A 26,454-nucleotide genomic window follows, 5' to 3' on the forward strand; every position below is an offset into this window, starting at 1 on the left:
GCAACAAATCTGAAGACAATAAGCGCATGATTAAGGTTTTACAAAATTGCATGCCCTGAGCTTGCACAAATAATTTTCCCTTTGTATGTGTATATTATAAAGCAAACTATTTCTGATAAATGAGTTCGAATTAATCCCGGATGTCAAGACCAAACAATGGGTTGATTGTGCCATTGAAGAAGATATAAATATGGTGATCGTCTTGGGGAACCAAGGAGGTTATGGTACTTGAGACCCATTTGAGATATGGGTTTGAAATTTGTGGAAGAGCTATTTGGTCATGAGAGAAAAGAAGGCAAACAAAATAAGAAAATAGGGCAGACGAAATAAGAGAAACTGGGAACTAAAAGAACAAACGTCTGGCTCCGGACCAATTTCCAATATCAAAACAAATAACATTTCCATTGTAAAATACAGGCAGTTGGAGCAAAGAATGCCGGCGAGAGCAATGCTGTCCATCGATCATCAAAAATATAAAAAACAGAAACATGCAACGTGAGTACTCTTCCAATTTCCTCTTCAACCTTGAATGGTAAAAATCAAGTATTTATGACTTTGTGGATATGAGAGCACCAACTTTGGAATGTATTATGCACCAATAAACAACACCCAGACACCGATTACATATTAAAAGGGGATTGATTCCATATACCAATTGTAAGAAACTTGGTACAAATCTCAAAACGGCTCTGTTAGACAGTGTCATATTATCTCAACATTTTTGACAAGTTACAAAATCTTGATAAATAATCAAGGTTTATTTGAACTGTTCACAGTGATAATGGAAGCGGCCTCTTTTTCAGGATAGTTTGAACAGTGTTCTTTATTTTCAATCATCCAACAACACCATATTCAATTGCCGCTACATTATCATACGATACCACTACTCCCTGGAGATTTCTTCATTCTCTTAATTTGCATTGCTCTCCTTATCAAAAATGCATCCTCCCATCTACCTGCATCTGCATATATGTTAGATAGAAGAACTCTACCAGCCCCATGAGATGGTTCCAACCTTGCCAAACTCGCTGCAGCCCTCTCTCCAATTTCCACATTCCCGTGAGTCCTACATGCTGCCAATAATGTGCCCCATATCACCATATCTGCCTTCATGGGCATGCCTCTAATTATTTTCTCAGCCTCCTCTAATTTCCCAGCTCTTCCCAGGAGATCAATCATACATCCATAATGCTTGATATCTGGTTCTATATTATACACATGCTTCATTACCTTAAAATATCCCTTCCCCAGCTCCACCAATCCAGCATGGCAACATGCACTTAGGACTCCTATGAATGTGATTGAATTAAGCTTAATAAGACGGCTCTGCAAGTCGGAAAATATTTTTAGAGACAAATGGCAATGTCCATGCATTGCCAACCCACATATAATTGCATTCCATGGGGAGGCACTAGAGGCTTTTTCTTGTATTTCATAGAACACACTCAAGGCAGTACTGATGCTCCCACATTTGGCATACATGTCAATGATAGCTGCACTTAAATTGTCATTAAGAGGGATGCAGTTATTACATATATACTCATGGGCCCATCTTCCTTCTTTCAATGTGCCTAACGTGGCGATGGCAGAGAACACGCTTACCATGGTAATTTCATTTGGCTGGATACCACAAGAAACCATTCCATGGAAGAGTTCTAGAGCCACACTAGGTTGTTCACTGTGTGTGTAACCAGAAATCATGGTGCTCCATGAAAATACATCTCTTTTTGGCATCTCATTGAATAACTGCCTTGCCTCATCAATCATATCATTTCTTATAAATCCAGCAATGAGGGCATTCCAAGATGCAAGATGATCTTTGATGCCCAATTCAAACTGCAAACGGGCAAGTGTCATCCTGCCACAAGCTGCATAAAAATGAATAATCGTTGCCTGAATAAAATCATAACAGTCGAAACCTGTCTTTATAGTTACACCATGAAACTGCTGACCCTCTTGCAACGCCATTGATCGGCCACATGCTGAAACCAAATCCACAATCATAACATCATTGGGTCTCAATCCAGTATGTAACATAGCACGATAACTTGTCAAAGCTTCATTCAACCATTCTACTCGTACATAGCCATCAATCATTGTACCCCATGAAACCACGTCTTTTTCAGGAATCCTCTCGAACAACTCTCTTGCCAAATCAACATGCCCCGATTTTGCATATCCATTTAACATTACATTCCACGACACTATATTGCACTCAGGCATCTCCTCGAACAAACTTCTTGCCTCCAGTATGCTCGAACAAAGGCAATACATGTGCAACAAATTTGTCGATATAAGAACCAACTTCTCAACCTGCAGCTTAATTACCAATACATGGAGCATCCGGCAATTCCAAATCCCACCTAAATGCGCATAAGCTGAGATGACACTTGCCAGTGTAACCTCATTTGGGACCACGCCTGCGGACCTCATTTCCTTAAAAACCTCAACAGCCTCGCGCCAACAGTCATTATGGGCCAGACCCATTATCATAGTGGTGTACGACACACAACTTCTACCGGGCATTATTTCAAACAACCGGCGAGCATTCTCCAACTGGCCCATTTTCACATACCCGGCAATCATAATATTACATGACACAGGATCCAGCCTAGAAAAGGAATCAAACAGCGATCGAGCATCATCGAAAAACCCACATTTCACGTACATATTAATCAAACTGTTCCGGATGAAAGTGTTGGGACCGAGCCCTGATTTCAAGATCAAACAATGGATTTGTTGGCCTTGAGAGACGGCCAAAAGGGACGAGCAAGACTTCAACGCCGACACCACTGATAACTCGTAATCTGGGTTGTTGTGATCGGTTGTGCCTAAGAAGAGACGAAGATGGTGTTCTGAGTCTTGGGGTAGCTGAGGAGGGTTGAAGGTTATGGTGGACACCCATCTGAGATTTTGGAAAAGAATCGGCAAAGAAAGTGACTTCTTGGTTCTGAGAGGAATGATCATGAGACGATATCATGAGACCCGTTGCCTGCAAAAGAATTCTCTGAAAATTGGTGAGTTTTGGAGGGGGTGAAAGAAAAAGACTTTTTACTGACTCAAATTTAAAGGAAAGAAAGAGGAATCGTAGCCGTAAATGTGAGAGATTGTAATTTGGTATATTGGATAGATGAGAAGTTGTAGTTTTAAATAAAAGTTTAAAATATTATTTTTTAATATTATTATTATTTTAAAATTTAAAAAAATTGAATTAAAATTTAAAAAAATTAAATTGTATATTATATTTTATGTAAAAATTTAAAAAAGTTATAATGAAGAGATGAGAATTTTGTATCTTATTTTACTTGTAATTATAATTTTTATTAATTATAATTTTTTAAATTAAAATTTGCTATAATAATAAAAAAGAAAAATTCTTTTTAATTATTATTTATTATCTCACATTCTATATTTTATATATAAAAAAGAATTGTAAAAATAAATAGTAAAAATAAATTAAAAATTATGTCTTCGTAAAAATTTATGTTCTGATTTTACAGTTAATCTAAAAAATAATATATAAAATACCATTACTTTTCCATACTAGCAGACGTGAGAATTTTTGTGTGCCAACTGCCAATTAATAAATTTACAAATTTTATTTTGTTTTTCTCGTATACTTGACAAATCGTCATTTACCATTCTCAATCAATCAGTAAAAAGAAAAAAATGCTTTCCTAATTCATCTCAGACGCCAAGGCAGCCGGACCGAAGAAGATCATCATCGACACCGACCCTGGCATTGGTAAGCGACCTTTACTTTTCCAATTGAAATCCCGTTTTCTCGAACCTTTGCTGGACGGTAGAAACATTATCTGGTTGTCCAAGATTTCTGTATGTCATGGATTGCTATGGATATGTAGATGATCTGCAATACCAGATTGAGTTTAATAACACCAACATTGTCGAGTAGAATTCCGCGAATTATTTTACCAGAACTTATTATTTTTCTAATTTGATTTCTGCCTTCTTACCACTAACGGATCAAAGAAGACATGCGTGCTCTGTTTGGTTGCTTAGAGAACCCAGCAGCAGGAAAATGAATTGGAAATCTAATTAAATCTCAGACTTTTCATCGCATGGGATCCTAGAGAGTAGAGAATCAAATAGCTTCATTCTGTTCTGCAATTGGCTTAGTGGGTTCTGTTCAAATTTATTCTTTTTTTTCTTAGCTTTGTCTTCTTCGTTACCCATTGGAGGGTTCTAATTTCTTGTAATCGTACGACCCGGGCAGAGTTATCTAGTATTCCAATAAATCTCGGAGTTTAATTGATAAGGTGCCTCACGAAACAAATTAGCTTCACCCAAATAAGCAATTGGCTCTATGGATTCAAGATGTTATATTTATATTACTTTTTTCATCATCTTTCCAGCATTATGTAAGTCGGTGATGTATGTAGATGATGCAATGGCGATCTTTCTGGCATTAAGATCACCCGAGGTGGAGCTGATTGGACTTACAACTATATATGGGAATGTTTATACGACACTGGCCACGAATGTGCAGGGTACAGTTGATGAGGTTCTTACATTTGGTACAGTTGATGAGGTTCTTCTCATTTATGACATTTTGAATGTGCATGTGTTAATTTTTGGTACCATTTCATTTGATGAATTGGATTTGTTTCAAGTGCATTGTTAGAATTAGCATTTTTTCAGTTTTTTGAGGTTAACTGTGTTGACTCTTTCCTTATGTTTATGTTGTAGCTTGATGTTGCTGGGAGAAATGATATCCCTGTTGCTGAGGGATCTCATGTCACAATTACTGTAAGTACTGACTCAAAGAGATGATCCTATGGAAGGACCTGCAATTTTGTTCCTGCATGAGAAAAACGAGTAGGGAATCTTTTGGGAATGCATGTGTATCCCATCATATTTCACTTATAGGCCTCATGATGAATGAAAGCATCTATTCTTCTTGCTCATGCTCTGATATGTGATTAGTGTCTTGATTGTATTCTAGTTGCCTACACTACGGATGGAAGGGCAACCTGAGGTTTCCTTTTGTAGTTTTGACAGAGATAATACGAAAGAAAAATTAAAGGAAGCTTTGTTCTTTTTGTCTTTTATTTTTGGAAGGATTTGTTTCAGTTTCATTTGTTGCAATAAAAATCATTTTCCACTGTAAACCTCATTTTGAGCTGATTGCCTCACTGAAGAAATCGACTTCAAGTTTACATGATATCATCCAAACTTGTTCCTGTGGGATTTCTATTATGGGTTATAAATTTTCTCTCACATAATTTTAACTTTGAATCGCACGTACACTGCCATACATTTTCCAGTTCACGAGTTCATTTCATATTTGTCCGTATTCCAGAAAGGTATGAAACTTTGAGTCGCTGATTTTGCCCATGGTGCCGATGGACTTGACAACCAAAATTTTCCTCCACCAAAAGGAAAGCCAACTGAGCAGTCTGCAGCTGCCTTTCTCATTGAGCAAGCAAACCTCTATCCTGGAAAAGTTACAGTGGTGGCACTAGGCCCACTTACAAATATTGCACTGGTTAAATATCCTGATCAATAGTGTGGTTTTAATGTTGAAACTTATCCCATTATGTTTTAAATTTGATTTTACATTTTATAGGCTCTCCAACAAGATCCTGCATTTTCTAAGAACATTGGGCAGATTGTTCTTCTTGGTGGTGCTTTTGGAGCAAATGGGCATGTGACTCCAGCAGCAGAGACAAATGTAAGTTCTATGTTTTCAGACTCCAATTTCCAACTCATAAACTTGTAATGTATATTACTCAGCGATTAATCCAACCTGCGAGCCTGTCAAACCTGCAAATGAGGTTATGGTCGTGCCACTTTTTCTTTTTTTAATATATATATATATATATAAATACCTCACTTGTGTCGGAGGAAATCCGTAGTAACAAATATCACTTAGGGTTTACATCTTGACCAAAACTATAAAAACTTACTACCCACCAACTGATCATTTACAACGAAGATATGGTAGGCCTATTTTGTCTAGTTTTATTACCCCTCGCACTTTCCATGGGATATCTGACCAACAACTATAAATCTTTGTATCCCCTGTAGCTCCCAACTTCGCCAAATGGTCTGCAACTTGGTTCACCTCGCGGAACACATGGTGGCATGAAATAGTCAGATTTCTTTTAACCTCTGATCTTATCCCACAACTCCCTATGAAACCATGGTCGTGCCGCTATTACATGGCTCAATTTCACTCACCCATCCGTAGTAAGAGGCATGTAAGGAGAGGGGCAAAGATCAGGATCCCTGAAATTTTGTTCTGATCAGTTACTTTCTTTTTGACCTTATTATCTCAGAAGAAGCTTTGCAAGTGAATTTTATGGAGCAAATTTTCACTGTAGATCTTTCCTGACTGTGAGAGAGAGAGAGAGAGAGAGAGAGAGAGTAGACACCATTGTCCTTAGAATCTTACAAATCCTGTTCTAATAACTTGCTCTCTTCTTGAACATATTATCTAATTTGAAGTTAAGTAAAGTTTATGGAGCAATCTGTATAAGTTTTACTGGAGCAGATCTTTAACTGATCTCCTTCCCTTCACCCTCATGCCCCCTCCCCCCAAAAAAACTTGGATTGGATGATCAGATTTTTGGTGATCCAGACGCAGCAGATATTGTATTCGCAAGTGGAGCAGATATTTTGGCTGTGGGCGTAAATGTTACTCATCAAGTTGTATTGACAGTTACACCTAGGCATATTCGTGGTACTCATTCTTGATGATTTTTTGTGAATTAATATTTATTAACCAGTTTGTATAATTAGTATCATGTCAGTGTCTTCTAAGTCATATGCTAATATTTATGGTCAATGATAGGGATTTTTTTCTGCTGTTACTTTAGAGCCATGTCTTCAATGAGATTGGATCCTCCGTTCCTAATAGTTTTCTACTTCTACTCATTAAAAGAAATTTTAAATTTTACTGTTAACACCTTTCATTCTGTTCTTGAACCCTAGTTTTGTGATTTTATTAATTATCATTCAGGGTTCTTTTGTAGAATCGCAAATTCTTGTTATTATTATATTTCACTATCTTTAAAGGTAAATAATTTGTCATACTCATAAAAAAAGGTTAAGAATATTCCGTTAACCCTATCAAATGAATTATATCAAATCAATTGACTTTCAGAAACCAAATTCCAATTATTTAGGCCCGGTTTGGATGCAAGAAGTATTTCATCTCATCATTACAACTTTCCCAAATCCCCATACAAAATATAATAAATAATTCTAACTTTTTCTAATCCTAAAACAATAATAATATTAAAAAATAATATTCTAACAATTTTTTTTTTTTTTTGATAAGTAAGAAAGATATATTACTCAAAGAATAGGCCTAGCCCAGTATGTACAATAGAGAACCCTGACTAAGAGGGCGCCAAAGAGTCAAGAAAATCATGAAGGGCCATGCCATTGAAATCAACAGCAATAGCCCAAATACAAAGAGTGCTATAAAATGATGCTAACAGTTCCTCTAGCGATCTCTCCTTGTCTTCAAACGTCCGCGCATTACGTTCCTGCCATAAACACCACATGATACACATTGGAATCATCTTCCAAACCCTTTTAATCTGATGTATACCTCCAATGTTTGGCCAACTAGCCAACACTGCCACCACTTTCTCCGGCATGACCCACGCCAACTCTACCCTTCTAAGTACCTCATACCATAAAGCCCGTGCAATCTCACAATGCAACAGAAGATGATCTACCGACTCACCCCCACCCCTGCACATACAACACCAATCTATTATAATAACCCTCTGCTTCCTCAAATTATCAGTCGTGAGTATATTTTCCTCAACGATGTTGTCCACACGAAGAAAGTAGCTTTAGGGGACGCCTTATTCCTCCAAAGTCTTCTCCACGGAAATTGAGTAATGGGCTCTTGGGAAAGACCTTTATAAAAAGAACGAACTGAGAATGCACCTTTTCCAACGGGTAGCCTCCACAACCCATCTTTTTGTTGATTGCTTGGCTTCACAGAATACAGCAGCCTGTAAAAATCTGCCAAGCTGTCCATCTCCCAATCCTGTAATGCCCTACTAAAGCTAATATTCCATTGAATTTGCCCACCCGACATCTCCATAACATCCGCCACTGAAGCTTCTTTAACACCAACAATTTGAAATAGAGGAGGAAAGCGATCTTGTAGAGCATTATCGCCACACCATATATCTTTCCAGAATTTAATCCTGGAGCCGTCACCCAACTGAATACGGGTGTGTCGAAGAAAAACCTCCCAACCTCTTCTAATGTGTTTCCACAAGCCCACTCCATAAGATCCTCTAACTTCTTTTGTGCTCCAACCCCCCCATAAATCACCATATTTGCACCTAATTACCTCTCTCCACAATGCGTCCGGTTCTTTACTATATCTCCACAACCATTTACCGAGTAACGCTCTATTGAAGGTCCTCACATTTCTAATACCCAAACCACCGTGAGATATAGGGCGACATACTGTTTCCTACTTAACCAGGTGAAATTTGAACTCCTCCCCCAAACCTCCCCATAGAAAATTGCGTTGGAGTGTCTCAATTCTGTGCGCCACATTTGCAAGTATAGGAAATAGTGAAAGGGAATAGGTTGGTAAATTTGAGAGTGTACTCTTAATCAATGTGAGCCTACCACCTTTCGACAAATACATTCTCTTCCAACTTGCTAATCTCTTCTCGATCTTCTCAATCACTAACTCCCATAAAGAGGGTGTCCGTGCTCTTGCCCCCAACGGAAGCCCCAAATACGTCAACGGGAGAGAAGCTAACTTACAACCCAACGTGCTCGCTAGTTGTTGTACATTTGGAACCACACCAATTGGCACCAATTCGGATTTATCAAAATTCACTTTTAACCCGGAAATTGCTTCGAAACACAACAACACCGCCTTCAACGTATGCACCTGACTTTGATCTTGCTCGCAAAACACTAGAGTATCATCTGCAAACAATAAATGAGATATGTTAATGATCCCCCTATCCGAGGTTCCCACCGAAAAGCCCTCCATAAAGCCATTATTCGTCAAGGCCGAAATCATCCTGCCTAATCCTTCCATCACAACAACAAATAACAAAGGTGACAGTGGGTCGCCTTGTCTCAGACCTCGCGTACTATGGAAAAAACCTGCTGGACTGCCATTTATTAATACAGAGAATTTTGCCGTTGATATACACCAACGGATCCATGTTTTCCACCTCTCTCCAAACCCACATCTCCCGAGAAGGTAGAGAAGAAAATCCCAGTTGACATGATCGTACGCCTTCTCCATATCTAACTTGCAAATGATCCCTGTTGAGCCTGCCCTTGTTTTGCTATCTAAGCATTCATTAGCAATAAGTGCCGCATCTAGGATTTGTCTACTTTTTGCAAAAGCATTTTGAGGCTTGGTAATAATCTTCCCCACCACCTCACTTAGCCAGTTTGCTAACACTTTGGAAATAATCTTGTAAACTCCACTTACCAGGCTAATGGGGCGGAATTCCTTAACCTCATTTGCCCCCACCTTCTTTGGGATCAACGCGAGGAATGTGGTATTTAGGCTTTTCTCAAATTTACCAACTACGAAGAGTTCTTGAAACACCTTTATATTATCTTCCTTAATAACGTCCCAACAGTCTTGGAAGAAGCCCATAGAGAACCCATCCGGCCCTGGAGCTTTATCCTTAGCCATTCTTCTCACTATTTCAACGACCTCCTCTTCCTCGAAAGCCCTCTCTAATTGAGACACATCATTTAGACCAATGGAATCAAATGCCAGGCCATCAAGAGACGGCCGCCAACTGACGGGTTTAGTTAGGAGTTGCTCATAGAAGCCAGCTACATGGTCACGAATAACATGTTCTTCTCTGCACTCCACACCTTCAATTCTCAACATCTCAATGTTGTTGTTTCTCCTGTGGGAATTGCTACATGATGGAAAAACTTCGTGCTTCGGTCTCCTTCTCTGAGCCACAATGCTCTTGACTTTTGCCTCCAAGAAGTCTCTTCAGATAAGATAATTCTCTCTATCTCCGCATCCAACAAAGTCTTCCGAGCTACTTCATCCGAGGTAAGGGATCTGGTTTCTTGGAGCCTCTCAAGTTCTTGTATCTCCCTCAACTTGCCTTTCTTGTTTTCTCCTAGATCACCAAAAAATTGCCTGTTCCACAGCTTCAAATCTTTTTTCAACATTCTCAATTTACCAGCCAAGATGAAACTAGGGGTACCTTGAAATTGATATGAGGACCACCACTGCCTTACTCTTTCAACAAAACCGTCAGATTTTAGCCACATGTTTTCAAATTTAAAGTACCTTTGCCCTCCTCGGAGGCCACCACAATCAAGCAAAATAGGCCAATGATCTGAGCCAATACGAGGCATGCGCTTTTGCCAGACATCTGGAAAATGACTTTCCCATTCTAGCGAAATTAAGAAACGATCCAACCTAGACCAACTTTGGTTATTGGCCCACGTGGCGGGGCCCCCGACAAGAGGCAAATCTACCAAATTCAAGTCAGAGATGCATGCTGAGAATTCTACGATAGCTGGTCGTCCTCTTCTATTTCCGGATGACTCGCTCAGGAATCTAGTAACATTAAAATCGCCCCCTATACACCATGGGAGGTTCCACCAGCTGTGGACTCCGGCTAATTCTTCCCACAACAATACTCTATTACTGTCTATATTTGGGCCGTAAACACCTGCAAATGCCCACAAGAAGTTATCTGCAACACTCTTAAAAGAGCACGCTACTGCATACCTTCCTATGAATTCCTCCATTTTCTCCACCACTCTTCTATCCCACATTACCACTATACCTCCTGACGCCCCATTGGAAGCCAAATAAACCCAATCCACGTGTGCACAACTCCATAAGCTTCTTACAAGTCTCCTATCGATTAGCTTCAACTTGGTCTCTTGTAGACAAACAATATCCGCCTTCCACTCTCGAAGAAAATTTCTTATCTGAAGACGTCTATTAGCTTCATTGAGCCCGTAGACATTCCACGATACAATTTTGGGTTTCATGGAGACACGATCAGCCCCTTCCCTTTCGACCTGCCCCTACTTGAGCTACCCTCAGTGTTCAACGACCACATCAACCTCTTGAGTTCCCGCTGTTTTTTTTAACCAAGTTTCCTATGTTGCTGCCTGCTGCTGCCCCACCTCAATAGCCGTGAGCAAGGCCATGAACTGATCTTCATATCCTTCGTATTCCAATCCCACAACTTTCTGAATTTCAGTAACCTTCCTAAAAACCCAATCTGAAACTCCAGTGTGCGTGGGGAACATAAAATTTAGCGGGATTGGTTCACCCTCCCTGCTGTCCATTGAGGTACCTCGAGTCTCTTCCACCACCGTAGAATCCACTATGTCTACTATGGCTTGATCATTTTCATCATCAGAAGACACCCCGTAATGACCACCCATCAAACTCCCCTCCTGCACACATTCCACCAGAGCTTCCTTCACTCTTTTCCAACCTCTCCCCTCCTTCCCTTCCAGAATGAGGATGAAGCTTCTCCTCCCCCCCTCCCTGTATTCGGCCACCACTAAATAACATCCCCTGTTATAGCACTTCTGTGCTAAATAACTACAGTAACCCTCTCTAATGGTGCTATAGAAATCCTGCTTCGTCCCACTTGAACATACATCCAACGACTTAACAAGCCACTGGGCTGTGCTCTTCTCAACCAGAAGTTCTTGCTTCCTCTTCCACCCCTTCTCTGTAATGCGAACAGAATCACCTTCCTTTACTAACATGAATAATTTGGACTCAATCACCACTTCTCTTATGAGAGCCATTACGAATTCACCATAACATCAACAGGCAACACAAAAGTTTTCGCATGTGTACAGAGAGAAAATATTTAGGAAAGAGAAAAGTTTTATGTAATGAACGTTTTCTAACAATATTTTATTCAACTTTCAACTTTTATCTCAACTCATCTCATTTTAACTCACTATCCAAATGACACCTAATGTTTCTTTAGATGGTATGAGACATTAAAAAAAATGGCATGTCTGTTCTTGCTAGATACCACCTTTTAACTTGCAAACCAATAATTGTAACCTTTTATCACCTTTCTGTTCTCCAACAACACAGCCAAGAACAATTTGATTATGTTAGTAGAGTTTTCAATCAGAATTATTGCATCCCTTGAAAATTGTAATGCTTGCATGATTCTATATGTATTTTTTCTTTCAGTGTGATATTATTTTCATCACTTTTGACACATCATAGATGATCATAGACAGAAGTTGGCAAGGTCAGATGGGAAATTTGCTCAGTACTTGTGCAAAATCTTAGAGGTGTACTTTTCTTATCATGCTGATGCATACGGCACAAAAGGTTTGTTCATTTTTAAATGAGTTGATGGAGCTTCAAGAGTTGGTAGTTGATTTAGTTTCCTGATGCTAGCTTTCATCTTGGTGCAGGAATTTACATTCATGATCCAACAGCCCTTCTTGCAGCTGTTGATCCTTCACTTATCACATACACAGAAGGTGTTGTTAGAGTCCAGACCTGTGGCATCACAAGGGGACTGACAATATTATACAACAAACAGAAAAGGGAGGCAGCTAAATGGTTGGTGTCTTTTTGAACGAAATGGCTGAAATGATACCATTTCTGGTGCCATTCTTCTATCAAACAATGGGGTTCTGACCATAATCATGAAATGGATGGTTAATACATTGTAGAGTTAAGATTGTTTCTTGAAATGGATCATTAATACAGTGTAGAGTTAAGATTGTTTCTTGCAATGAACCAGGTTTGGTGAAGTCACCGAATGGACTGCTAAACCCACAGGGAAGGTTGCGGTCACGGCTGATGCTCCCGCCATTCTCAACCTGGTCATGGAGCGGCTTATGGATTCCTGAAGAATTCAAACACCTGAATGATAGGGGGAGTTCAGCTCGTAATCAACAGTACTCAAGTCTTGGCTACAACTACTTTTCTGGGAAACCAATGTGATCCAGAGATAATTTGTTTGTACATAAATGATTGGTATTTAGGGATCAAAAACCACTTAGAGTTCATGTCTGAGCTTGAATGTTCAGAGTATATATATAATGGATCTTATAATTTATGATATCTATTATTGACTCTGAGTTTTTAGCAGAATTAAGTTCTTAATAATTGTTGTAGAATCCATCACATGTATTTAACTCTTTCCAATCTTAAGATTTAGAATTTGGACAAAAACCCTAGAAACTTTCTTAGGATTTTGGTGATAAGTTGGTCATTGGCCACTCCCCATTTATGTAATTAATATTCTATATTATAGTAAAACCGCAAAAATGCATCACGAGTTTATTTCTTATCTGGTGCCTTTTCAAGTTATTTGATTGAAATTTTTTTATAAATCCGTTACGCGCAAGTAGAGACAAAGCTTCATATGGAAGTGCAGATCGAAACATTCACTACTCTTTGTATTACAAATACAGCACATTAACCGATATGATCGAAGATGGTAAAATTCAAGATCATAGTGGACCGTCATGCGTGGCACTACTGGGATCAGTAGTTTCGGATTTCTGAGATCCGACCACCCCCTTATCTCCTAGAGTGGTGCATGAACCACACATCTCCACAAACAGTGAAGATCCTATGCCGGCATATCTACACATTCTCTGTTTGCTATATTCCTATGTTCTCCTTTTTCCTAACCGATGATCAAGACAAAGTGGTCGTGGAAGTCTCCTATAGTCAGTCCGGACAAAAAAGATGTAGCACACATCGATTCACTGTGACTTTTAGTCGCAGACTTACAGTCTGTTTATCAGACTATGCTAAAACTGCTTCAAGCGGCTTCCCCTTAGTAGGAAATGGGTGGGAGCCAATTTTTAACTCCGGATCCCTCTTTATTCCACTTGTGTTGCATTTAATTGTTTTGAGATGATTGTTGTAGACTCCCACCTCATTGAATCTAGAGTATCATATAACCTCTTAGTTTATCTATAAATTTGCTTGCTTAGAAATAAAAAATAGAATTATTATAAAAGGATTGAAATTATGTGATACACTTATATATATATAGCTAAATAATCAACTGGCGTGTTCAGTATTTAAACTGGATCAATTTGAGCTTCGTTTTTCTTTTAAATTAGGAAGCTTATTTGCACAAAATAAATAAATAAATTCATGCATCAATAACCATTGGACCATGCCACAAGTAATAAAGAGTTTGTTTCCTAATACCATTTAGCGTAATCTCTCAAGTCTATACAACAGAGAGGACTGGGCCCTGGCGAGGTAGCAGAGGGGTTCTCAAATGTTTATTAGTTCATGAATCTTATCTAGTTGGTCCTAACACGTTCCATTTCACCAAGGCCTGCACAATGCACATATATGGGCACCCTGGCCACGTTTCAACAAGCCTGATTGATTTAACTATAGACAGGTTAAACCAAAATCTACACAATCTAAAGTGAGAGAGATCCATTGGGCATTGCATTATATCTTTATTTGCATTAAATTTGGTATATCCTTCCATAAAAGGGTAATGCAGATGCAGGAAGATTGTTTCAGACATATATAGAAGCGCCCTGGGGGATTATAGGGACTAAAAAAAAATTGTTTTGGTAACTGAGTCAAGTCATTGAGAATGAAGTAAGAACATATAGAATCTTAGTAGAGGGTGAATATATAAAGTGGAGACCCCGACAATACATCACAAACAATCAGCGATGATCTCCTCCTTTAACTGCCAGACTGGCCAGAGCCCTGCAAGTACCAACAAACTCAGAGATGATGTCATAACAAAATAAAAAGTTTCGTATCCCAGTCACTAATTAAAATATAGGTCTCACATGTCATAGAAAGCATACAACTGTAACAAAATATATCGCAGAGGTCAGGAAACTGGTGAAGGAACCCTAATTTTATGCCATCAGAGAGAGAGAGAGAGATGCCTGCCTAGTTGTCTCCCACCATAGTCCAACTGAATGGTAAAAGGTATCTTTAAGGTTCAACTGACTGACAGACATTAAAAATTAAAAGTTGCCCCGGATAGAACATATCATTTAGACTTTCAAATGACTAATTTACCAGAGAACTAATTCATTGTTTTTAATAGGCAACATCTACTCGGGCAATGACCTCAACACCTTGTTCCAGGCACCACTAGCCTAGAGAACTAATTTATATGCCATTGAAGTTGAAATAAGAGCAAATCATTGCACTATGGTGCACATATTTAGCCTACAGAGTCCCATACAACAATAGTTAGGAAGTGAGAAGGGAATTGAAAAGGGCTTTCGGTTTTTTCTATTAATAAACTCAAAACTAGCCAAAAGCAATTAATTTTGATCAGCAAAATCAAGGCAAAGAATTTGCATACCAAGGGAATGGCCACCAGTTTCTACTAATCTACTGAATACTAGACAGACAATTTAATTCAAAAAGCCAAAAACATGGAAAAGACAGGCAATGCCAAGTAGCCATGACCAACCCAGTGAAACTAGTCATCAGGGTGGTTTCTGGATCCTTCCACAATCCATGATATGATTAAACACCATGTGATGGCTTAAATGAGGCTTTTGGAAACTGATCCTATGCTGAATGCAGAGACATGACAAAATGGACCATAACAGCTAATAAGTTTTCGTCTTTTTCTCCTGCCCATATCACCTGTTCCTTATAATGTGGCTAAATCATAAGGATATTTCCCTAAATATGAAAAGCTAAGACCTTTGAGTCATAATATAAACATAGAAGCTAAGTGCTAGGATACATCATGGCAGCAAATTTCCTACAATCTCATGCGTTGAAAAACATAAAGCTCAATCTATTGGATAAGTCAAATAGCAGATTTGACCATTATATGAAAGCATTGTCCATTTCCCCCTTAATCAAAATCTAAAGGTTATGTGAAGGAGGGGAGTCAAGCCCCTACCACAGAGTATGTCGCATACAGACACCATCCCAATCTACTTCTTACATTGCAGGTGCTTCCTGTATAATGCAGACATACTCAATACACAAAAACCCTTTGTCACTCTTGAGAGACTCTGGATTATACAAACTTTTACACCTTGCTGCAGTCACATTTTGCATAAGGTTAACGCTCAACCTCACTAGACACTGTCATTCCATGATCAAGGGTTCAACAAGGCCCACTTATTAAAAAAAAAAAAGTGTTCAGCAAGGTCCATAATAATTCTCATTATCAGTCCCCAAATGCATCAGGAAGATATTATATGAGAGCTCCCTCCACCAGGTGCTAAAAGCTCAATACGAGTTCAGATAAAGAACTAGAATCTGCAGTGGTTGGGGGGCTTTACATAGCCCCAATTGTTGTTACCTGTTTTGTAACCTTACATTGTAAGAATGTCAGGATAGACCCATGTTTAGGATAGGTCGCATATCCCATTAGCTTCAAACAAGGTCCTCATATATCAAGTTTCTATGGGTATTGAGGTTTAAGCATAGGCAATTATCTATAACCCTAAATGATATACTTAAACCAAAAGAGTCAAAGAATGTGCTTTTTTTTTTTTTTCCAAATAGCTTGCAAAAATAGGCATTTTGTTGGATCAATTGTGGAAGTCTTAGAACATTGTAAATCAACTTAATTTCACAAGTCACTTCAATTTTGACTGCTGCATCTTTCACCAACACTAGGCTGTAGTTTAAAGAAAGCACAAATTATCTAATTTCATGTAGCTCTACCTGCATATCTTGTTGCATTCTGTTCACAACAATTCACCTAAGCTTTATGATGCAGCAACATGCAACAATATAATGTAGACATTGAAATGATGAAGCTCCTAATTTCAACAGCTATAGATTTAATATTGTTTGAAAGATACGAGCATATCTCCAAACAAAGCTATAACCCAAAGAAAATCCAAAGTGGTAGCTCCACAGGAAATCTAGGGAGTACTAAAGATAATATATGCTAATTGTAATTTTGCCCCTGCTCAGTAGTTCCTTAGCAGGTTTAACTGCTATAATGACCACTATGTGTGTTCATTTGTGCATGTTGTATATATATAGCTGTATGTATGTATGCATGCATGTATGAATGGACGCATTACGTATTTATTTATATATTTACTTATGTAGGTGTAAAAGTTACTACACTGATAATAAATGAGCTCAAAAGAGAGTAGTTCTATGCTACAAATGCATTGAGGGTAATGCATGCAAATCTCGCAGACAAAAGACACTCCAGAAATTGAAGCAAATATTTACTTAAACTGTTATCTGACCTCCATTTATCTGAAAAACCAAACTTCAACTATTTATGCTTTAGAATAGCTTCGCTTCAACTTGAGCATATAATCTCAGCAAGTTTGAATTGTTGAAAATATGCTCATCCAAGTATCGGCATAAATTTTGAATTTCTCCAAATTTTAGTTCAAAAATGGATAAAACTCAACTCACACCAAGGACCTCAAAAATTGTTTTCAATACCCACATTCATTTTTTTAATTTGTAAAAACCCAAAATGCCAAATAATAGAAACATTTCCTCTCATTTTGGGAGATCACCATCAACAGTGAGCAACCTCTCTTTCTTTTCATCTTATTTTCTTTCTTTCTTTTTACAGAGGGTGGAGGTGGGTGGAAGGGGTTACAACAAAAGCCTAACCACAAAAGGCATGTATAAGCAACCTCTCACAACCAAAGAAATTGTAACACTTCTAATTTTCTAAAATTCAGATGGTTTTCAGTTTATAGGTAAACAACAATAAACAATGTCATAAACAAGAAAGGCAACTGGTAAATCAACAAGCCTTCATAAAGAATAGGCAGTGATACACACTACCATAAAACATTAACCAATCCCCTATCATTATGAGTAGACATGTATCACTCTTAATACCTTCCGCAAAAAGTACAGCTTGATTGTACTAACCACTGCTCACAATAGCAGAAGTCCTATGCTCACAAAACTTCCAGAATTTTAGAATATTTAATGTGCCGTTTATATCCACCACAAATATTTACGCAATACACTCCTTCATCTTTCCTAGAAATGAAAACTGTTGGTGAATAATAAACCATAGAAGAGAAGCTGATTAGTAGTCCAATATCTTGGGTATTATTGTAATTGATCCACTAACTTCCAATCGATTTCCCAAATGCGAACAAAACCTTATTGCAACCTGTTTTGCATACAATAAGCCACATCCAATATGCCATATACATAGCATAAGTGAAGAGGCTGTTTTGTGGGATGTGGGAGCATGGGAGCGTATTCTACCACAAAAGTTCACAAACACTTCTGTTTCCAACAACTTGCTTGCACCTCTTTTCACAAAGGTTCCTTACCCACTTGCCATCAACTATCCCTCTTATTCTAAACCATTCGGTTATTAACTGGACTAGGACTTAGAACAAACTCTAAGAAGGATAAACTCAAACGGAGATTTCAGTAGGATTATTATGGATTAAAGAGAGGGAAAACAAACTACAGTGGGCAACAGAGTTTTCCAAGTCAGATCAAGATCGTCAGAGTAAATTAATTCATGTTAACTTTCCATCAGAACGGCATTAATTCAATCCGCACCCCCACCAAGAAAGACAACAAAGGCAAAAAAATTGTAGGATCACGCTCCTTTTCTACCGGGAACTTGTGTTGAATTGTAAGGTTCAATTAGAATCATCCAAACAGGCAGCAATAAAAATAGCTTCTTAAGCGAAATCACTCCAGTCTTCCCAGATGAATACAAAACCGAATCGCATAAGAGTTTTAGTCATTTTCATGTGTTTTGTCCAATCCAAGCAATTACTCCAAAAACAAATCACACAGGAATTGAGAGAACACAGAAAACGCAAACGCAAACGCAAACGCAAACGCAATCAACAACCAATGCGCGCAACAAACTGTATTAGAAAAAAGGGTAAAATATTCAATTGCACACAAGAAAAAGGCATTGTATTGCATTTAGTTGGCATTTCAATTCACTTAATTGAAAAAGAAGGCCCCGAAGAAGAGAACAGAAAAGATACTCACTTCCTATGCCGCTTGCCACGCTTGGGCCCCCAGCCCTCGAGCTTGGCGACGGGACAGCCGCAGCGTGAGCGGAAGAGCAAAACGGCGCGGCCATTGGGCGGGGCCATCTTCCTAAGCTCGGATCGGAGACATTCGTAATCCGGGTTAGCTTCGCTGCCGCCCTTCCAGGGCAAGGCATCGATCTCCTTGGACTTGGCGGTGGATTTGATGCAGTCCTCGGTCTGCAGCTGCAAATCGAACTCCATGGCCTTCTTCAAGCCCTTGCAGCCAGGGTTTCGGCAGCGCCTGGATCGGGCGCCGCAGCAGAAGTCAGCGAGGGCGGCGGAGACGGCGAAAAAGAGGATAAAGGAGAGGAGGTAAGGGACAGAGACATGTTGAAGGAGTGGGGAGAAGTTGGAGAGGAGGAGGGAGATGGAGTGGAAGAGGTAGGAGAAGTAGGAGGAGAGGAGAAAGGAGCCGGAGAAGAGGACCAGGATGAGGATGAGGAGGTCGAGCGTGGCGGAAGGGGAGTGCTTGCAGAGGGCGGGGTTAGGGTTAGGGTTAGAATTAGGATTGGAGTTAGAAGATCTGTGGGGTTTGGGGAATATCGAGGAGGAGTTGGAATTGGAGGGCATGGTGGTGAAGAGGAGGGGGCGCATGTTAGAGAAATGTGAGCCAGTGAGAGTTTGTGTCTACAACCGAGACGAAGAGGCCTGAATGTAATTTATATACATATATACATTTATATAAATAGAGAGAGAGAGAGAGAGAGAGAGAGAGAGAGAGAAGGAAATGGTGGATGGTGACGGATAGAGAGCTTGGGGGGGTGAAGGAGAGGGAAGAAGCCAGCCCCAGGTGCGCAGGTTAGCCGGAGGGGGTGCGTATGGCACTCAGGGAGGTGGCGTGGTCATGCACGCGCCTCGCGAGAGAGAGTGGGGTGGTAGAAAAGTGGGAAAGTGGTAAACTCGTTTCTTTTTATATATGAAGGTGGGGAAAAATAATAATAATAATAATAATATAAAATATATTCCTTTTTTTTGGTGGCTGGAGATAGAATCGGGACCGGAGGGAGCAAGTAAAAACTTCTTCTTTTGATTGGTTTATTTATCTTCTTGACATTGTATTAATTTATATAAATAAATGAAGGTATTGTGATGTGATTTGTCATATTGGATTTAGTTGGATTTTGATGATTATTATAAATAATGGGAAAAAATTAATAAATTTGCGAGCCAATTATCAAGGTCATATTAAATGAAAGATGAGCGATATAAAAAAAAAAAAAAAATTACATAAAAGTTGTTTTATAAATTGACTTAATTTTATTTGATCTGTTATATTTATTTTATAATAAAAATAATTTTATAATTTGACGAATCACATCAAATTACATAAGTTTGTTAGATTACTTTTGTATAATCTCTTCGTTGGCCGAGTAACTTCCTAAAGTGAATGTAAATTTTGTCTATAAGGTAAAATCTTATCTAGGTAAAGTCAATTAAACTCCCAAGTTAATTATTCAAATCAATAATATAAGATTGCTCCCCATCTTACATTATCTCAATCGTGACCCATTTTAAATAACCGTCAATTAAGTGATTGACGTGTACAATTATTCAAAATATATGATATCAATAAATATAATTAAGAATGATAAAATTGAAGGTAAAAAGTAATATTTATTTATTTTGTGATCCTATCTGGGGGGAATTCTTCCATTATTAATTTTCTGGGATATGTCATTAAAAAAAAAAAAAGAATTCAGGGATATATTAATGATGACATATTTGCAGGCCAGTCCTCAAAATGTTACTCTAATCAAGTTGGTATGAACTATTAGATGACGTTGACTAAAATGTTCTTCGCGTGCTGACTGATCAAAAGTATAATTTCAACAACGAAATGCCTGCAAAGAAACACATTAATGTATTATTGAATGGTTTTGGACCTTTCAATCTGAGGAATAGCCATTTATTAACAAGATATTAACAATAGTAAACGGTACCAATCATGAGAATGCATCCTGTTATCTTTTGGAGCTCTTTTGGTCCTTTAAATTTTGTGGATAACACCACTAGTCTTGCAGGGTCAAGCATCTCTTCTCCTTCGAGAGTTCATTCATTGTTCACTCGATAAGTGAATATCAGATAGAAATTTTGTGAAATTATTTTTATGTAATCAGTTCGAACGAAACTCAATCCAAGAGTTTGCTTGAGTCTCGCTCAACTTGACACTAGAGCAAATACCAGATAGAAATTTCACTCGATACATGCTCAAGCGAATATAAGGAAAAATGACTGCCTTAAGATTTTTTTCACTGAGCCGCTCAATGCACATATAAAAGTAAAATGTTGAAATAGGAAATTACATATAGAACGACATTTATGAGTAGTGAAAGAGAGGGAGAGCTTGAGTTGATTGAAAATCTTATAATTTTTACAGTGTACTTCAACATTCCACATAGACAAACTGTCGAACAGCATAAATCTTGTGTTGTGTGATTGTTTTTCCTCTATTTTTCTTTACTATTCTTGCATTATCATTCTCAACGACTGGTATTAGAGCTTCAGGCTTGGGATTGAGTAAGAACGATGGTTGAAGAAGAAGCGAAGGTGCCTAGAATAGAGAAGTTTGACAGTTCAGATTTTGGGTATTGAATAATGCAGATTAAAGATTATCTCTACGGGAAGAAACTTTATCTGCCTCTACTAAGAAGGAAGCCAGAAAGCATGGAAGTTGCTGATTGTGATCTATTAGGTCGATAGGTTATGGGGGTTATCCGGTTAACACTATCAAGGTCAATTACACATAATGTTATTAAAGAAAAAACCACAGCAGATCTTATGGCAGCATTATTTGGGATGTACGAGAAGCCATATGCAAATAAAAAAAATGCACCTGATGAAGAATTGTTCGATCTAAAAATGCCTGAAGTACATCTCTTACCCAATATTTTAATGAATTTAATGCTATCACAAATCAATTGTCATATGTTGAAATTAAGTTTGATGGTGAGATTAGAACATTGATTATTTTGACATTATTGCCAAATAATTAGAAAGCTATGAAAATAGATGTGAGTAATTATGCTAGTAAAATGAAATTGAAATATGACGATATTCGAGATTTAATTCTTGCTGAGGAGGTATGCAAGAAAGATTCTTGCGAAACCTCTATTTTAGGTTCTGTCCTGAACATTGATTCTAGGGGTAGAAATTATGACAGGGTAGATCAAAGTCTAGAAATAAAGGCAGAAGCAAGTCAAGATTTGGCTAGCAAAACACTTGTTGGAATTATGGCAAGACTGACTACTTTAAATAAAATTGTAAAAACCGAAAGAAGATGGAGAATGACACTGCAATGTTCTAACTGAAGAAGTACATGACACTCTACTTCTTGCAGTTCATAGTCCAGCTGATGATTGGATATTAAATTCATGTTGTTCATTTCACACTACTTCAAACCGTGAAATTATGCAAAACTATGTTGCAGGTAATTTTGGTTAAGTGTATTTGGCTGATGAAATAACATTGGATGTTGTTGGAGTTGGAGATGTGCACATTACACTCCCACGTGAATGTGTGGACTTTATAGAAAGTCAAACAGGTTGCCAAGCTAATGAAAAATCTTATCTCCGCGGGACAGTTGGATGATAGGGCCATTCAATTGTTTTTTCAAGTGGTTTGTGGAAAGCTACAAAAGCATCTATGGTCTTGGCTCGTGAACAGAAGACTGGTGCTCTGTATATGAATAATGCATAATTTTGGCATTGCAGGCTGGGCCATATGAGTCAGAAAGGTATGAAGTCACTTTTGTCACATAGAAAGTGTGACGCCCCGACTCCCACGTACAGAAATACGGGAATCGTGACGTCAGGATGATGACAACACGGGTCACGCATCCCAACGAAATGTGCTCAAGTGTGTGCAATATGCAAAAGTGCACAATAAAAATCACAGCGGATAATATAAATAAGTCATATAAGTACCAGAAGTTTAAATACAAATATTCAAAATAAATTACTTTTAAAAGTTATACAGTCATTCCAAAATATATTACAAAGGCATATACATAAACAATTGATTAAATGAGTCTCGACACACGAGAGCAATCTCAGATCACTCCTCCAACGGAGCCAAGCTTAAGGCTCGTCATCCACATCTGCATCAAAAGCTGCAATACTATAAAATGGTACCACAGGTAAGTAATAATCCAAATAACTCTCCGGATAAAAACGCATTAATGCAACCAACAAACAGATCCCAAAACCTCATTTTTTCCGAAAATGATTATTTTCCAACACACGCCAAAATCTCAATTTGGCCCAAAAATATAATTCGTCATTTTCCTAGAAAATGATTCACACAAAAATCAACCATTTATCGGACACTATAGGCGGGAATTGCAGGCGGGATTATACCATCATCTCTACCGCGTGCACCGTAGGCGGGAATCACAGGCAGGACATAACCACCATCCTTGCTTACCACCATTCCTACCGCGTGCACCGTAGGTGGGAATCGCAGGCGAGACTCTACCACCATCCCTGCTTACCACCATCCCTACAGTCTCTTTTCCTTTTTCACAAACCAGTCGATCCAGTCGTTTCAAACACACTCAAAATCATTTCACATGAAAATCTAATTTTCAAATAAACACATGAACACGTATGCAATCATGAAAAAACCCAGTTTTCATTTATAAACATGAACATGCGTGCAAATATGCAATGTACATGAACGACGCCATAACCAACAACCAACAACGCAAACCAAACATACAAACAACTCCGTCCTCAATCCGTCTGACCCCCGAACTCCTCAGATTCAGTCCGGCATAACCAATCAGTTCACAAATAAAATTAGTTGGTGCAAAAATACATTTAAATCACGAAAGTTCTTTGGAAAAATACTTATAGCGTTATATTATAATTTCCGAAGGATCACAAAACTGCAAGAAGTAGCAACACAGCTGCAGAACAGTGCAAAATGCACTGTGGCCGTGGGTCTCAAAAATTCACTTTTGAACGGGGACAAACCAAGACCCGAAATTGATAGGGTAGGGCTTAGAGATGTCGGTGAAGCTAGTGGTGGTGGTGGTTTGCCGTGGGTGGCGGCGTAGGAGGCGGTTTAAGGCAAAAAATGCTCAAAACAAAAATGTTGATGGATGTGCTTCACCGGTGACGGATCGGGGCTAAGGATGGGTGCATTAGATTGCTAGGAGGTCGAGGATGAAGTGGTGAAGAAATGGTGGTCGGAGGTGGCGCGACGGCGGCGCAACGGCGCAAGGAATGCCGCAGCTTTAATATGTTCGTGGGAGCTCACGAAGGTGAGGGAGGAGCTGAAAACCGGAGGGGGAGGTCGCCGGCCGGTAAGGAAGGGAAGGAGAGAGGCGGTGTCGCCGGATGGAGGCGCACAGCGGCGGGCTGGGGGAGGAGAAGAAAAACGCATGGGGGAGAGAAGGAGCGGGTCGCAGCGTGCGGGAGAGCAGGGGAGAGAAAATGAAATAGGAAAAAAAAAAAAGGAAAGAAAGAAATGAGGTCCAATCTTCACATTTTGGGTCACAAAAATGATCCAACGAAAATAATTTCAAAACAGTAAGTCAAATAAAATAATTTAAACGTAATGATAAAATGAAAATAAAATAATTAAATCCAACAATCAATTAATTTAAAATAAAGAACAATTTAAATACATTACAATAATAAATATTAAGAAAACTTAACAAATTAATTTTCACAATTTAAGGATCATAAAATAAACCATTTAAAAATATCCGATAATTTTGAAACGAGAGAATAAATTTTTGAATTATTAAAAATAATCCTTCAATAAAAATATACTAAAATACGATGTGTTACAGAAAGCTTCCAGAATTGAAATTAGTTGATCTGGACATATGTGAGAGTTGTATTATAAGCAAGCAGAAAAAGGTCAACTTCTTTTTTTTTATAAGTAATAAGAAGTTTTATTGAAATAAAGATAGGCGTAAGCCAGGTACACCGGAAGCATATATGTGAAAACACTGCTTTAAGAACTAGAAATTGTTAAAAGGAAATCATGGAAGCTGAGACCATTAAAATTTAAAGCAATGACCCACGTAAATAAAGTCTTCCATAAAAAACGCCTAAACTCTTCTATAGAGCTTCGTGATCCTCAAAATGTCTATCATTTTTTTCACTCTAGATACACCAAAGAATACAAATGGGGGCCATCTTCCACATAGCTGCAATCTGTGTTGTCCTTGAGATCCCTCTCCAACTTGCAAGTAAATCAACTACCCTTCCCGACATTTTCCACACTAGCTATATTCTGCTAAAAACATAATTCCATGTATCCCAGGCAAACTCATAATGTAGGAGTAAATGGTCCACTGTTTCCCCACTGTTTTTGCACATACAACACTAATCCATAATTACAAGACAAACCTTCTTAAGTTATCAATGGTTAAAATCTTCCCAAGGGTTGCTTTCCAAACAAATAACGCAGCCTTGGGAGGTGTTTTACTCATCCATATGCTCTTCCACCAAAAGTTGGGCGAAGGTTAGGCTGTAAGTGTCTCAAAAAAACAACCTATCGAGAATTTTCCTTTCTTGGAAGGTCTTCATACCAACTTGTCTTCAGCTATAACAACAAGAGAAATATTATGGAATAGGTTAAAAAATTCTACTAGCACACACACCTCCCAGTCATGACCGTCCCTAGTGAGATAGATGTTCCACTCTTGAGAATCATGTGTAGATCCCTTCAAGTCAGCCACCATCGCTTCTTTCTCCTGTGCAATTATGAAAATATTGGGGTAAGTAACTTTAAGAGCCATGTCTCCCACCCACACATCATGCCAAAAACTGATCTTCTAACCATTCCCCAAACACAGCCCAGTATTATTAGAAAAAACCCCACCCTTTCCTTATATGCTTCCATAACCTCACACCATATGCCCCCTCCCCTCAATAGAGCACCAACCCCCTGCATTCTCATACTTCGCATCAATCACCCCTTTCCAGAAGGATTCCCTCTTATAGTTATAGCGCCACAACAATTTTCCTAATAGGGCTTTATTAAAAATCCTCACATTGCGAATTCCCAAATCACACTCTCTCAATGGTGAACACACCTTATCCCACCAAACTAGATGAAATTTAAACTCATTATCTAGACCACTCCACAAAAAGTCACGTTGAAGTTTCTAAGTCTTGGAAGCAATGCTAGCTGGAAGGGGAAATAGAGACGAGAAATATGTGGGTAGGTTAGATAAAGTACTCTTAATAAATGTCATCTGCCCCCTTAGATAAATACAACATTTTCCACCCGACCAGCCTACGCTGTAATTTTTCTACCACCTCCGCCCAAATTGTCTTAGCTTTAAAAGATGCACCTAATGGGAATCTAAGATATTTCATTGCTAGCGAAGAGACCACGCACCCCAAGGTGTTGGCTAGGCCCCTTATGTTTCTTACATCACCCACTGCAACCATCTCCGTCTTGGCGAGATTTATCTTTAAACTAGGTACCACTTCAAAATGAAGTAGA

General features: G+C 38.6%; 2 protein-coding genes and 1 pseudogene across 2 annotated transcripts; 1 reads left to right on the forward strand and 2 right to left on the reverse strand.

Moving 5' to 3' along the window:
* Window positions 1-601: 601 nt before the first annotated feature.
* Window positions 602-3,104, reverse strand: LOC121246786 (pentatricopeptide repeat-containing protein At5g19020, mitochondrial). The gene has a single exon (XM_041145069.1). The coding sequence runs from the start codon at window positions 2,965-2,967 to the stop codon at window positions 871-873; it is 2,097 nt and encodes a 698-aa protein (XP_041001003.1). The 5' UTR covers window positions 2,968-3,104; the 3' UTR covers window positions 602-870.
* Window positions 3,105-4,400: 1,296 nt separating this feature from the next.
* On the forward strand, window positions 4,401-12,858 carry LOC121246787 (annotated as a pseudogene).
* A 1,564-nt stretch (window positions 12,859-14,422) lies between these two features.
* LOC121246788 (uncharacterized protein At5g19025-like) lies at window positions 14,423-19,868 on the reverse strand. Its single transcript, XM_041145070.1, has 2 exons — window positions 18,944-19,868; window positions 14,423-14,704 (listed from the first exon to the last, which is right to left on the reverse strand). The coding sequence occupies exons 1-2, from the start codon at window positions 19,579-19,581 to the stop codon at window positions 14,662-14,664; spliced, it is 681 nt and encodes a 226-aa protein (XP_041001004.1). The 5' UTR covers window positions 19,582-19,868; the 3' UTR covers window positions 14,423-14,661.
* Window positions 19,869-26,454: the final 6,586 nt, after the last annotated feature.

The sequence above is a fragment of the Juglans microcarpa x Juglans regia genome, chromosome 1S (genome assembly GCF_004785595.1).
Source record: "Juglans microcarpa x Juglans regia isolate MS1-56 chromosome 1S, Jm3101_v1.0, whole genome shotgun sequence".
Taxonomy (NCBI): Eukaryota; Viridiplantae; Streptophyta; class Magnoliopsida; order Fagales; family Juglandaceae; genus Juglans; species Juglans microcarpa x Juglans regia.